Source organism: Euprymna scolopes, chromosome 11 (genome assembly GCF_053919585.1).
Source record: "Euprymna scolopes isolate OS-2025 chromosome 11, ASM5391958v1, whole genome shotgun sequence".
NCBI lineage: Eukaryota > Metazoa > Mollusca > Cephalopoda > Sepiida > Sepiolidae > Euprymna > Euprymna scolopes.
Window position 1 is genome coordinate 41,413,031 of NC_136492.1, and position 15,971 is coordinate 41,429,001.

Genomic DNA, 15,971 nt, shown 5'->3' on the forward strand with positions numbered 1-15,971 from the left:
ATCTAACGGCCAAGCCGAACGCTTCGTAGATACTTTTAAGAGAGCACTCTTGAAGTTGAAGGGATAAGGAACTACTCGAGAGATCATAGAAACATTTCTAAGTAGCTACAGAGCTACACCAAACCCAAATTGCCCGGAGAGTAAGTCTCCCGCCGAAGCATTGATGAACAGGAAGATGCGCTTACCAATGGATGCAATTCGTCCATCACCAAAGAATCATCCCAAGAGAAACAGGACGATGGAAAATCAATTCAATCGTCATCATGGAGCAAGATCACGTACATTCCTACCAGGACAAGCCGTATGGGCAAAAGATTACCGTAATGGTAAAGAAAAATGGACACAGGTTCAGATAGTACGTAGCTCTGGGAAAGTCATATATGATGTGGATGTACAATCATCTATTTGGGTCAGACACGCAAATCAACTGCGTCATTCATACCTTCCAAAGAGACAATCAAATGACATTCCATTGAATATTTTACTGGACACATTTGAATTACCTCAGAGTGTTCCCGCAGCATGCAGGAAACAAAACAAGGCTAAGAAGGACGGTCCAACACGAAAATCACAACGAAGGCGCAAACCAACCTCAGTCCTACAAGTGGACCCACAGCAAACATCTTAAAGACATCATCTTCAAAGGGGAGGTGTTAGATGGTCAAAGAGAGATAATCCATAAATGGATAAATGCAGAATTATCTACCTTCCATCAAAAGATTAGTTGTGCCTGGCAGCCAGGGGAGACTAGGAGAAAGGCTGGAACATTAAACATGGCCGCTACAGACTATCGTTTCCTCAATCGTTCATTACGAACATTTAAGTTTATGTTATAGTTAAATAAATAATGCATTACAAATGCATTCAGTGTTGATTATAATTCATACCCTTTCAAGTGTCGGTTTTACCAAATAATCACAAACACATAATGTTATATTCCTAAATACTTAGGAAATAAAGACAAACGTGAGTTACACCGAGTGGTATGTGTAATGGGGTTTATTTATAATACAGAAACGTAAGGCTGCTCGCCTAAGGTAAATAGAAGTACATAGTAACAAGTATGGGGAAGAAAGTCTGATAATCAACACGTAAGACTATCCGTCTTACTGCGACTGCTTGTCTGCCGCTGTCTGCCGCTGTCTGCCAAACAGTCCAATATATATATACAGTTTGTAACCGGTGTATAGCCAGTTATGTTCCTTCACAACACCTCCCCCTGAAGCTGAAATCTTCCTGATTTTAGCTTAAATACCTCTTCCTTTTAGGGTCAGGGCTTAATCTCCTGGTAACTTTTCTCTTTCTTGCGCTTTTCCTTCTGGTCAGCGTTACCCGGGGTAAAGGTTTCTGTCCAGCCCGTATGGTCGGTTCAGACGAAATATTCATTGTTTGCGGTACACACGCTGGTTTTGGTATATCAAAAATATCGCACAATGTTTCCATTGGTGTCTCTTCCACATTTGGAGACAGTCTGGGACGTATTTGATTTCTGTGTCTTTTGCAGACAAAACTTAATCCTTGGATGGTATAGACCATGCTCCCAATCCTTTTTTTGATAATACCTTCAACCCACTGATTTCGTCCATTTTGAAAATTTTTGAAATATACATTTTCACCTGGGGAGAAGCACTTGGTATTAAGGTTTTCTTTTTTGAAAACTTTCTTTTTCTCTGGTAGCAGCCTATCGAAGACAGATCTTATCTTTCTTGCAAACATTAGCTCAGCCGGGGAAGAATTGACATTATTATTAGGATTTGGTGTCACCCTGTAAATTGCTAAAAATGTTTGAATACATTGTTCGTCTGTGTCCGTAGTAAGATTTTTCTTAAGTGCCCTTTTAAACGTATCTACAAATTTTTCGGCCAACCCATTCGATCGTGGATGGTACACAGGTGTTGTCATATGTAGAATATTTAGTGAGTCACAGAATTCTTTGAATTCATGAGCAGTAAATGCTGTTCCATTATCGCTCACTAAGGTTTTTGGCACTCCAAAACGGCTAAAAATTTCATTAAGCGCACTCACAGTGTTTTTTGCTGTTGGATGTCTAAACTTAAATATTTCTGGCCATTTTGAAAAAGAATCTACAATAATCAAGTAAAAATAACCATTTATAGGTCCCGCATAATCAATATGCAGACGTGACCAGGGTAGGTCCGTCTTTGGCCATGGCGTCGTTTTTACTGGAGGATCTCGAGCTGCTAATTGACATCCTCTGCATGTCTTGACACATTTTTCAACTTCCTTGTCCATACCAGGCCAGTACACATATCCTCTCATAAGGGATTTCATTCTCGAAATGCCCGGATGACCTGTATGAAATTCCTTCAGAATTTTCCTCTGTAACGTTAGTGGAATTACGATCCTCTCACCATACATGAGCACATCTTCACTGATGGAAAAAGGCGTTGTTTGATCTACCTTTTTATTTTTTTTTATCCATCCCAATTGATTTTTCATTTTCTTAATGAAAATGTCATTTACTGCCTCTTTTTTTATTTTTTCGAAAGTTACCGGAAGTTCACGTATCATATTACACATTGAACTTGTACATTCACTTTCGTCTTTAAGCGCAGCAATTACCGTTTCTTCGAAACTTTCGCTTCTTTTAGGGATCAACCGTGATAATGCATCTGCGTGTCCTAACTTTTTTGAGGATACATGTTCCATCTTAAACTGATAGTTTAAGAGGGTTACAGCCCATCGCTGTAATCGATTCGCAGTATGTGTGGGAATGCCTTTCTTTGATCCAAATATGGTAAGTAGGGGTTTATGGTCGGTTTGCAAAATAAAAGATCGTCCATGGAGAAATCGATTGTACTTTGTAATTCCAAATATTATCGACAGCGCCTCTTTTTCAATTTGGCTGTAATTTTTCTCCGCTGCAACCAACGTTCTTGAAGCATGGGCGATAGCTTTTGTCCTACCATCCTCATACTTGTGAAGTAATACAGCGCCAACACCGTAATCACTGGCGTCCGTTGCTAGTATTAGTTCCTTTTCTGGATTGAAATGTGCCAATGCTAAGTCTGACAGTAGACATATTTTGATATTTTGGAAAGCAGATTCACATTCCTTATTCCAGTTCCATTTAACACCCTTTTTCAGTAACTCGTTAAGAGGAGCTCTTAAATTATGTATATTAGGGATGTAAATTGCATAGTATTGAACTAATCCCAAAAACGATTTTAATTTTGTCACTGAATCTGGAGCAGGCATCTTTTCAATTGCTTCAGTCCTTTGTGGATCCGGTCTTCGACCCTCTTTGTCGATTATTTGACCTAGATATTTAATTTTTTTCATAAAAAAATCGCATTTTTCTGGGCTCAATTTAAAACCAAATTCCTGTATTCTTTTGAATACTTCTTTTACATGCTTCTTATGATCTTGCAAATTTTCACTTTTAATTAGGATATCGTCAAGGTAGGCCATTGAAAATTCCAACCCTGCCAGCATCGTGTCCATAATTTGCTGGAAAATAGCAGGAGCAACCTTTAATCCAAAAGGAAGCCTCTTTAGCTTAAAAATGCCCTTATGAGTATTTATGCCTAAGTATTTGGAGCATTCATCGCTGATCTTAATTTGCAAGTAAGCATCTGAGAGGTCTATCTTAGAAAAAATTTTTCCTCCGTTAAGCTTAGAGAACAGATCTTCTGCGGACGGAAGGGGATAATTATGGTCCAATAGACAGTCATTTAAACCCGTTGAAAAATCTCCACAGACCCTTATTCTGCTATTTTTTTTCTTTACATACACGGTTGGACTTGCCCAATCTGTGTGGTTAACTTTTTCAATGACTTCCAGTTGTTGAAGTCTATCCAACTCTTTTTCGATTGCGTCCATCGCTGAAAAAGGCACATTCCTTTTAGGTTTGAATACTGGAGTGGCATTTTTCTTTAATTCAAATTTTGCCTCTGTCTTAATACAGAGTCCTAGTCCTTCGGCAAAAACATTGGGAAATTCAGTTTTCAAATCCTTCAGGAAGTCTTCCCTTTGGTTTGCTTTTTCTGCAGTTAAAACGTTACAAAACGAATTTATGGGTTTCTCCGATAAATTAAACAGGACAATCCAATCTACCCCAAACAGGCATGTATTCTTTCCTGGTACGACGTACACTTTGGATTTATGAGTCTGGTTAGCGAATGTCACTTTGCATTTTAATTCTCCCTTGAACTCTAATCTTTTGCCGCACACACTTCTCGCCGTCTTTCTGGTTTTCGTTAATTCAGGTCGACCTATCCTTTTCCATATATCTTCATTTATAATACTAATATCTGCACCGCTATCCAGAAGCAATGTAACCAGATGTCCATTTATCCGAACATCAACATATTTCCGTCTTTCGCAGCTTTTTTCTTTATTCATGCGAAGCGTATTTACATTATCGGTCCCTTGTCTTTTCTTCTGGGCACAGTATGTTCCCTTGTGACCTCTGAGACCACATTCATAACATATTTTGTTCCTAAACCAGCAGGTCTTATTGTTGTGTCTTAAACTACCACAACATTTACACTTTAGCTTTGGGTCTTTGTATCCTTTAAGGATCCTGTGTTCTTGGAACCTGGACTTTCTTGTGTTCCCTTGCCTTTTTACTTGCTGCACCTTAAAAATATTTTTCTCTTCAATGCGAGTGTTGTCTTTCTTTATGTTAATCAGACGTTGACACTCTTCAGTGACTTTTTGCAATGTTATGTTAGGATCCGCCTCCATAATTGTTAGGATCCGTGAACGTATATCTTTGTCCCTTGGTGCTGTGAGACCTTGTACAAAGATTAAACATTTAAATTGGTCTGCGGAAATTTCATTCAATTTAAATGATTCGCATAAACAGTTCACAGTGCAAGCATATTCTAGATAGTCTTCAGCTTCTGCCTTCTGAATGTTCAAACATTTGTATCTAGAGTGAAATAGGCTATCCCTTTTATCAAATATTTTCGACAAGGTACTAATTGTTTCCTCGAACGAAACCTCCTCCGGTTTTTTTGGTAGAATTAGATTTGCATACTTGGTGTTTTCATCAGTACCCAGTTTTTGTAGTAGCAGGGTAACTTTTTCCTCATCGGTCCAGTCTAAACATCTTTTCGTAAAAATTGTTTCGTATCTTCTGTAGTATGCAGGGAAAGTAACACCAGTATCCGGGGAGTAACGAAATTCCGTTAGTGAATTTGAAATACCCTCGGCAGAAAAATTAGTCTTCTTCCCGGTCGACGTTAGAATTAGCTTTTCTAAATTCTTTTGCTGTGTCGACATTTGTCGTTGTAGTATGTTTGTTTGTTCTTGTTGTGCCTCTAAAGTTTTTTGTGTTCTTTCTTGTTGTTGTTGCAGCTGTTGCTGTAGCTGTTGTTGTTGAATTTGTTGTTGTTGTTGTTGTTGTTGCGCTAAAAATTGTTGAGTCTGTTCCTGGATGCTAAGGGCTAGAGCCTTAGTTAACTCTGCTAATTGTTCCATGTTAGCTTCTAGTACAAAAATGTCTTTTCGAATTCTACACAATAATTCCAAAGAAAAATCGTAAATTTACGTATATCGTAAATTAGTAGCAATATGCAGACACAACACGTTTCAACAAAGTTCATCCATAGTAATTCAACAGGCTTTGTAAAATAATTCTTTTTTTTTTTTTTTTTTTTTCAACAACGTAAGTTCATACACAAAATATTTCTTACTTCCCACGACAAATAGTTCCAATTATTTATATAAAGGCAATAACAAACAATTAATTTTCCAAAAAAAAAAATATATGGCTGCCGTTCCCACGTGGCATAAAATGGTACAATAGTCGTTGTATTTATATTTTTTCTTTCGAAACTCGTAATCCTTTAGTGTAGTTTCGAATTCAACTTGCGACCATTTTTTTTTTTTTTTTTTTTTACTTGTCAAAATAAATATAAATTCCACTTTACCTTGAACATGTTTCTATAATTTCTTGTGAGTTCTTTACGAAGAAAAATCCGTACTTTTCGCTACTTTAGGTAGGAAAAATTTTTAAATTCATTGACGCACGTGGTCAAAAATCCTTGTGTAGTTTGTTTTTTTCGTAAAACAAAAAATCCTTGCATTGTACACAGTCCTTGGTACGGTAATTTATCTCTGTTAAGAGAAAGAACATCCTTTCGTCGCCATTGTTATATTCCTAAATACTTAGGAAATAAAGACAAACGTGAGTTACACCGAGTGGTATGTGTAATGGGGTTTATTTATAATACAGAAACGTAAGGCTGCTCGCCTAAGGTAAATAGAAGTACATAGTAACAAGTATGGGGAAGAAAGTCTGATAATCAACACGTAAGACTATCCGTCTTACTGCGACTGCTTGTCTGCCGCTGTCTGCCGCTGTCTGCCAAACAGTCCAATATATATATACAGTTTGTAACCGGTGTATAGCCAGTTATGTTCCTTCACAACACATAATAATCCATATGACATCAGGACAGTATACAAGAGTGATTCAACTGTGCAGAAACAGCTTGTGAGAGTCAATCCCCCTACAGTAAAAATCATGACTAAGAACTGTGTATATGAAATCCCATGTAAATGTGGAAAACTATACAAAGGTGAAACGTGTCGTCCGGTGAAAGTACGGTTAGAAAAACATCGAAAAGCTGCAGTATGTGGAGAGACTGAAAATTCAGGTATAGCAGACCATATCTGGAAAGAAAGGAGACACCATCTACCCTTATGGGACAAAGTAAAAATTATAGAGAGAAACAGTGGAGAGTAAGACAACTGAATAAAGCAGCACATCAGCTGGAGAATAACAAACTGCAAAGTAGACCTAGTAAAGAATTCAATACGATATAAGAACAATTTATTATAAACAATAGATAATATATACAAGTAATAAGTAAAAACAGTAATATATACAATTAATACGTAAAAACATTAATATATACACGTACTAAGTAAAAACATTAATATATACACGTACTAAGTAAAAACATTAATATATACAAGTAATAAGTAAAAAAAATTAATATATCCAAGTAATAAGTAAACACATAAAAATATACACGTAATAAGTACAAAAATTAATATATACACGTAATAAGTAACGACATAAATATATACAAGTAATAATTATACACATTAATATATACACGTACTAAGTAAAACATTAATATATACAAGTAATAAGTTAAAACATTAATATATACAATTAATAAGTAAAAACATTAATATATACAGGTAACAAGTAAAAACATTAATATATACACGTAATAAGAACAAACATAATATATACACGTAATAAGTAAAAACATTAATATATACAAGATATGAGTAAAAAATGTAATATATAAAAGTAATAAGTAAAAACATTAATATATACAAGTAATAAGTAAAAACATAAACATATACAAGTAATAAGTAAAAATATTACTATATACAAGTAATAAGTAAAAACGTTAATATATACAAGTAATAAGAAAAAACGTTAATACATACATGTAATAAGTAAAAACATTAATATATACAAGTAATAAGTAAAAACATTAATACATACAAGTAATAAGTAAAAACATTAATATATACAAGTAATAAGTAAAAAACATGAATATATACATGTAATAAGTAAAAACATTATTATATACAAGTAATAAGAAATAATTAATACATACAAGTAATTAGTAAAACTTTAATATATAGAAGTAATAAGTAAAAACATTAATATGTACAAGTAACAAGTAAAAAAAATTAATATATACAAGTAATAAGTAAAAACAGTAATATATACAATTAATAAGTAAAAACATTAATATATACACGTAATAAGTAAAAGCATTAATATATACAAGTTATACGTAAAAAAAATTAATATATACAAGTAATAAGTAAAAACATTAATATATACAAGTAATAAGTAAAAACATGACTATATACTAGTAATAAGAAAAACATGAATATATACACGTAATAAGTAAAAACATTAACATATACACTTAATAGGTAAAAACATTAATATATACAAGTAATAAGTAAAAACATTAATATATAAAAGTAATAAGTAAAAACATTAATATATACAAGTAATAAGTAAAAACATTAATATATACAAGTAATAAGTAAAAACATTAATATATACACGTAATAAGTAAAAACATTAATATATACAAGTAATAAGTAAAAACATTAATATATACACGTAAAAAGTAAAAACATTAATATATACAAGTAATAAGTAAAAACATTAATATATACAAGTAATAAGTAAGGACATTTATATATACAAGTAATAAGTAAAAACATTAGTATATACAAGTAATAAGTAAAAACATTTATATATTCAAGTAATAAGTAAAAACATTAATATATACAAGTAATAAGTAAAAACATTAATATATACAAGTAATAAGTAAAAACATTAATATATACAAGTAATAAGTAAAAACATTAATATATACAAGTAATAAGTAAAAACATGAATATATATACATAATAAGTAAAAACATTAATATATACAAGTAATAAGTAAAAACGCTAATGTATACAAGTAATAAGTAAAAACATTAATATATACAAGTAATAAGTAAAACATTAATATATACAAGTAATAAGTAAAAACATGAATATATATACATAATAAGTAAAAACATTAATATATACAAGTAATAAGTAAAAACGCTAATGTATACAAGTAATAAGTAAAAACGTTGATATATACAAGTAATAAGTAAAAACATTAATATATACAAGTAATAAGTAAAGACATTAATATATACAAGTAATAAGTAAAAACATTAATATATACAAGTAATAAGTAAAAACATTAATATATACAAGTAATAAGTAAAAACATGAATATATATACATAATAAGTAAAAACATTAATATATACAAGTAATAAGTAAAAACATAAATATATACAAGTAATAAGTAAAAACATTAATATATACAATTAATAAGTAAAAACATTAATATATACAAGTAATAAGTAAAAACACAAATATATACAAGTAATAAGTAAAAACATTTACATATACACGTAATTAGTAAAAACGCTAGTGCATACAATTAATAAGTAAAAACATTAATATATACAAGTAATAAGTAAAAACATTAATATATACAAGTAATAAGTAAAAACATTAACATATACAAGTAATAAGTAAAAATATGAATATAAACAATTAATGGGTAAAAACATTAATATATACAAGTAATAAGTAAAAACATTAACATATACACGTAATAAGTAAAAAAATTAATAGATACCAGCAATAAGAAAAACATTAATATATACAAGTAATAAGTAAAAACATTAATACATACAAGTAATAAGTAAAAACATTTAAATATACAATTAATAAGTAAAAACATTAACATATACAGATAATAAGTAAAAACATGAACATATACAGATAATAAGTAAAAACATTAATATATACAAGTAATAAGTAAAAGCATTAATATATACAAGTAATAAGTAAAAACATTAATACATACAAGTAATAAGTAAAAACGTTAAAATATACAGATAATAAGTAAAAACATGAATACATACAAGTAATAAGTAAAAACATTAACATATACAAGTAATCAGACAAAACATTAATATATACAAGTAATTAGTTAAACCTTAATATATAGAAGTAATAAGTAAAAAAATTAATATGTACAAGTAACAAGTAAAAAAATTAATATATACAAGTAATAAGTAAAAACAGTAATATATACACTCAATATGGTTTCCGTTCTGCTAGATCTACAGCAGATGTGCTTACAGTTATATCTCACAGGATTAGCAAATCTCTCGACGGAGGCAACCTTTCTAGGGCAATTGCTCTTGACATATATAAGGCCTTTGATAGGGTATGGCATAAACGTTTACTTCATAAGATCTCTAGCTATGGTATAGCTGGAAATGTCTTCTCAATTATTAAATCATTTCTTTCTGATAGGTTCATAAGAGTAGTAGTTGAGGGGCAAAAATCAGAAGCCCACAGTATTAATTCCGGTGTCCCTCAGGGGTCCATCCTGGGCCCAACTCTTTTCCTGATCTACATTAATGATTTTCCAAATCACATCCTTACATCATTTGTAGACATTTATGCTGACGACACTACCATTTATGGTAGCACATCTAAAACAGTAAACGACCAAGTTCTCTCCAATTCTCTCTCCTCTGATCTTAAGCATGTAGTACAATGGGGAAAGGAGTGGCTGGTTACTTTTAATGCATCTAAAACCAAGCTTCTCTCTTTACATCATCAACATTCTGATCCCCATCTGGCATCAATTGAAATGAATGGCTCTCGTCTTCAGGAGGCCTCAAGTTTTGACAAGCATCTAGGCTTGACTATTACTCCTGATCTTAAATGGAACACGTACAGCAAATCTGTTGCCAAGGCCGCTGGAAAAATGGTTGGATCTTTCTATCGATCCGGTAGATATCTAACTGCTGATTCTGTTCTCTATTTATATAAGAGCCAGGTACGTCCAAGGATGGAATACTGTTGCCACATCTGGGCAGGAGCTGCTAGAAAGGACTTGTCCTGCCTGTATAGAATTCAAAATAGACTTCGTAGCCTCGTAGGAGATGTCCTTTTCTCTTCCTTGCAACCTCTATCTCACAGAAGAGATGTTGCGAGTTTGTCTCTGATGTATCGTTATTTTCATGGAAAGTGTTCGATTGAGCTTCAATCTATGGTCCCCCCTCGCAAAACTTTCACAAGAAACACTCGTCTAGCTGTAAACACTATCAATAATTCCCCCCACTCTTTATCTGTGCCTAAACCTAAACGTAGATTCCATGAACAAAGCTTTTTTATTAGAACTGCACACCTGTGGAATTGTCTTCCGTTTTCCTGCTTTCCGGCTGACTATAATATGGTTGTCTTCAAGTCTAACGTAAATAAGTTCTTGATGAGCCGTTCCATATAAGTTATCAAATTTAACAAATTTTCATTACTAATGATTATTATATTGTCCAATTTCTACTGTACACTCTTTAACCCTTATCCTTAAGTGGCCTCTTGGCCTTAATAATGTCGTGATACCTATAAAAAAAAAAAAAAAGTCCAATGTGAACACGTTCTAATTGAATCGTCCCCCTAAGTAATCCAAGTTACAAAATACCCACTGTTTACTATGCTAAAATCACAATGACTAATGTATACCTATTAACCCTTATCCTTCAGTGGCCTCTGTAAAAACATTAATATATAAAAGTAATAAGTAAAAACATCAATATATACAAGTAATAAGTAAAAACATTAATATATACAAGCAATAATTAAAAAAATTAATATATACAAGTAATAAGTAAAAACATTAATATATACAAGTAATAAGTAAAAACATTAATATATACAAGTAATAAGTAAAAACATCAATATATACAAGTAATAAGTAAAAACATTAATATATAAAAGTAATAAGTAAAAACATTAATATATACAAGAAAAACGTAAAAACATTAATATATACAAGTAATAAGTAAAAACATTAATATATACAAGTAATAAGTAAAAACATTAATATATAACAGTAATAAGTAAAAACATTAATATATACAAGTAATAAGTAAAAACATTAATATATACAAGTAATAAGTAAAAACATTAATATATACAAGTAATAAGTAAAAACATTAATATATAAAAGTAATAAGTAAAAACATTAACATATACTAGTAATAAGTAAAAACATCATTATATACAAGTAATAAGTAAAAACATTAATATATACAAGTAATAAGTAAAAACATTAATATATAAAAGTAATAAGTAAAAACATTAATATATACACATAATAAGAAGCAACATAAATATATACAAGTAATAGGTAAAAACATTAATATATACAAGTAAAAAGTAAAAACATTAATATATACAAGTAATAAGTAAAACATTGATATATACATATAATAAGTAAAAACATTTATATATACACGTAATAATAAATACATTAACATAAACAAGTAATAAGTAACAACATTAACATATACAAATAAGTAAAAACATTAATATATACACGTAATAAGTAAAAATATTAATATATACACGTAATAAGTAATAACATTAATACATACACGTAGTAAGTAACACATTTATATATACAAGTAATAAGTAAAAACATTAATATACACACGTAATAAGTAAAAACATAAATATATACACGTAATATGTAAAAACATAAATATATACAAGTAATAAGTAAAAACATTAATATGTACAAGTAATAAGTAAAAACATTAATATATACACGTAATAAGTAAAAACATTAATATATACAAGTAACAAGTAAAAACATTAATATATACAAGTAATAAGTAAAAACATTAATATATACAATTAATAAGTAAAAACATTAATATATACCAGTAATAGGTAAAAACATTAATATATTCAAGTAATAAGTAAAAACATTAATACATACAAGTAATAAGTAAAAACATTAACATATACACGTAATAAGTAAAAACATTAATATATGCAAGTAATAAGTAAAAACATTAATATATATAAGTAATAAGAAAAATGTTTATATATATAATTAAAAGGTAAAAGCATTCATATATACACGTAATAAGTAAAAACATTAATATATACACTTGATAAGTAAAAACATTAATATATACAGTTAATAAGTAAAAACATTTATATGTACACGTAATAAGTAAAAACATTAATATATACACTTAATAAGTAAAAACATTAACATATACACGTAATAAGTAAAAACATTAATATATGCAAGTAATAAGTAAAAACATTAATATATATAAGTAATAAGAAAAATGTTTATATATATAATTAAAAGGTAAAAGCATTCATATATACACGTAATAAGTAAAAACATTAATATATACACTTAATAAGTAAAAACATTAATATATACACTTAATAAGTAAAAACATTTATATATACACGTAATAAGTAAAAACATTAATATATACAAAAATAAGTAAAAACATTAATATATACTATTATAAGTAAAAACATTAATATATACTATAATAAGTAAAAACATTTATATATACACGTAATAAGTAAAAACATAAATATATACAAGTTATAAGAAAAACATTAATATATACAAGTAATAAGTAAAAACATTAACATATACAAGTAATAAGTACAAACATTAACATATACACGTAAAAAGTAAAAACATTTATATATACAAATAATAAGTAAAAACATTAACATACACAAGTAATTAGTAAAAACATTAACATATACAAGTAATAAGTCAAAACATTAATAGATACAAATAATACGTAAAAACATTAATATGTACAAGTAATAAGTAAAAAATTTATATATAGATCTCATAAGTAAAAACATTAATATATACAATTAATAAGTAAAAACCTTAATATTTACAAGTAATAAGTAAAAAATTTATATACACAAGTAATAAATAAAAACAAAAATATATACACGTAATTAAGTAAAAACATAAACATATACACGTAATAAGTAAAAAAATTAATATATACAAGTAATAAGTAAAAACATTAATATATACACGTAATAAGTAAAAACATTAATATATACACGTAATAAGTAAAAACATTTATATATACACGTAATAATTAAAAACATTATATATACAAGTAATAAGTAAAAAAACTTGTATATACACGTAATAAGTAAAAACAGTTATATATATACGTAATAAGTAAACACATTAATATATACAAGTAATAAGTGAATAAAAATTGATATATACAAGTAATAAGTAAAAAAAATAATATATACAAGTAATAAGTAAAAAGATTGATATATACAAGTAATAAGTAAAAACCTTAATATATGCAAGATATAAGTAAAAACATTAACATATGCACATAATAAGAAAAAAACATGATTATATATATACAAGTAATAAGTAAAAACATTAATATATACAAGGAATAAGTAAAAGCATTAATATATACAAGTAATAAGTAAAAACAAAAATATATACAAGTAACAAGTAAAAACATTTATATATACAAGTAATAAGTAAAAACATTAATATATACAAGTAATAAGTACAAAAATTAACATATACACGTAATAAGTAAAAACATTAATATATACACGTAAAAAGTAAAAATATTAATATATACAAGTAATAAGTAAAAACATTAATATATACAAGTAATAAGTAAAAACAATAATATGTACACGTAATAAGTAAAAATATTAATATATACCAGTAATAGTTAAAAACATTAATATATACAAGTAATAAGTTAAAACATTAATATATACAAGTAATAAGTAAAAACATTAACATATACACGTAATAAGTAAAAACATTTATATATACACATAATAAGTAAAAACATTAATATATACAAGTAATAAGTGAAAAACAAATGATATATACAAGTAATAAGTAAAAACATTAATATATACAAGTAATATGTAAAAACATAAATATATACAAGTAATATGTAAAAACATTAATATATACAAGTAATAAGTAAAAATATTAATATATACAAGTAATAAAAAAAACATTAATATATACAAGTAATAAGTAAAAACATTCATATATACACGTAATAAGTAAACACATTAATATATACAAGTAATAATTAAAAACATTAATATATACACGTAATAAGTAAAAAAGTTTATATACAAGTAATAACTAAAAACATTAATATATACAAGTAATAAGTAAAAACATTAATATATACACGTAATAAGTAAAAAAATTAATATATACAAGTAATAAGTAAAAACATTAATATATACACGCAAAAGGTAAAAAAGTTTATATACAAGTTATAACTAAAAACATTAATATATACAAGTAATAAGTAAAAACATTTATATATACACGTAATAAGTAAAAGCATTAATATATACACGTAATAATTAAAAACATTAATATATACAAGTAATAAGTGACAAAAATGATATATACAAGTAATAAGTAAAAATATTAATATATACAAGTAATAAGTAAAAATATAAATATATACAATTGATAAGTAAAAACATTAATATATACACGTAATTAGTAAAAATAATAATATATACAAGTAATAAGTAAAAACATTTATATATACACGTAATAAGTAAAAGTATTAATATATACACGTAATAAATAAACACATAAATATATACAAGTAATAAGTAAAAACATTTATATATAAAAGTAATAAGTAAAAAAATTAATATATACAAGTAATAAGTGAAGACATTAATATATACAATTAATAGGTAAAAGCATTAATATATACACGTAATAAGTAAAAATATTTATATATACAAGTAATAAGTAAAAAAATTAATATATACAAGTAATAAGTGAAAATATTAATATATACAAGTAATAAGTAAAAACATTAATATATATACAATTAATAAGTTAAAACATTAATATATACAAGTAATAAGTAAAGACATTAACATATACAATTAATAAGTAAAAACATTTATATATACAAGTAATTAGTAAAAACATGAATATATACAAGTAATAAGTAAAAACATTGACATATGCACGTAATAAGTAAATACATTAATATATACAAGTAATAAGTAAAAACATTAATATATACAAGTAATAAGTAAAAACATTAATATATATACAAGTAATAAGTAAAAACATAAATATATACAAGTAATAAGTAAAAACATTAATATATACAAGTAATAAGTAAAAACATTAATATATACAATTAATAAGTAAAAACATTAATGTATACAAGTAATAAGTAAAAACATTATTATACACAATTAATGAGTAAAAACATTAATATATACAAGTAATAAGTAAAAACATTAATATATACAAGTAATAAGTAAAAACATTATTATATATAAGTAATAAGTAAAAACATTAATATATACAATTAATAAGTAAAAACATTAATATATACAAGTAATAAGTAAAAACATTATTATACACAATTAATAAGTAAAAACATTAATATATACAATTAATAAATAAAAACATTAATATATACAATTAATAAGTAAAAACATTAATATATACAAGTAATAAGTAAAAACATTGATATATACACG

The 15,971-nt window shown here is 27.2% G+C and overlaps 1 protein-coding gene across 1 annotated transcript; it reads left to right on the forward strand.

The window, feature by feature from the left end:
* The first annotated feature begins 175 nt into the window (after positions 1-175).
* On the forward strand, positions 176-628 carry LOC145288133 (uncharacterized). Its single transcript, XM_080136195.1, has one exon. The coding sequence runs from the start codon at positions 176-178 to the stop codon at positions 626-628; it is 453 nt and encodes a 150-aa protein (XP_079992321.1).
* Positions 629-15,971: the final 15,343 nt, after the last annotated feature.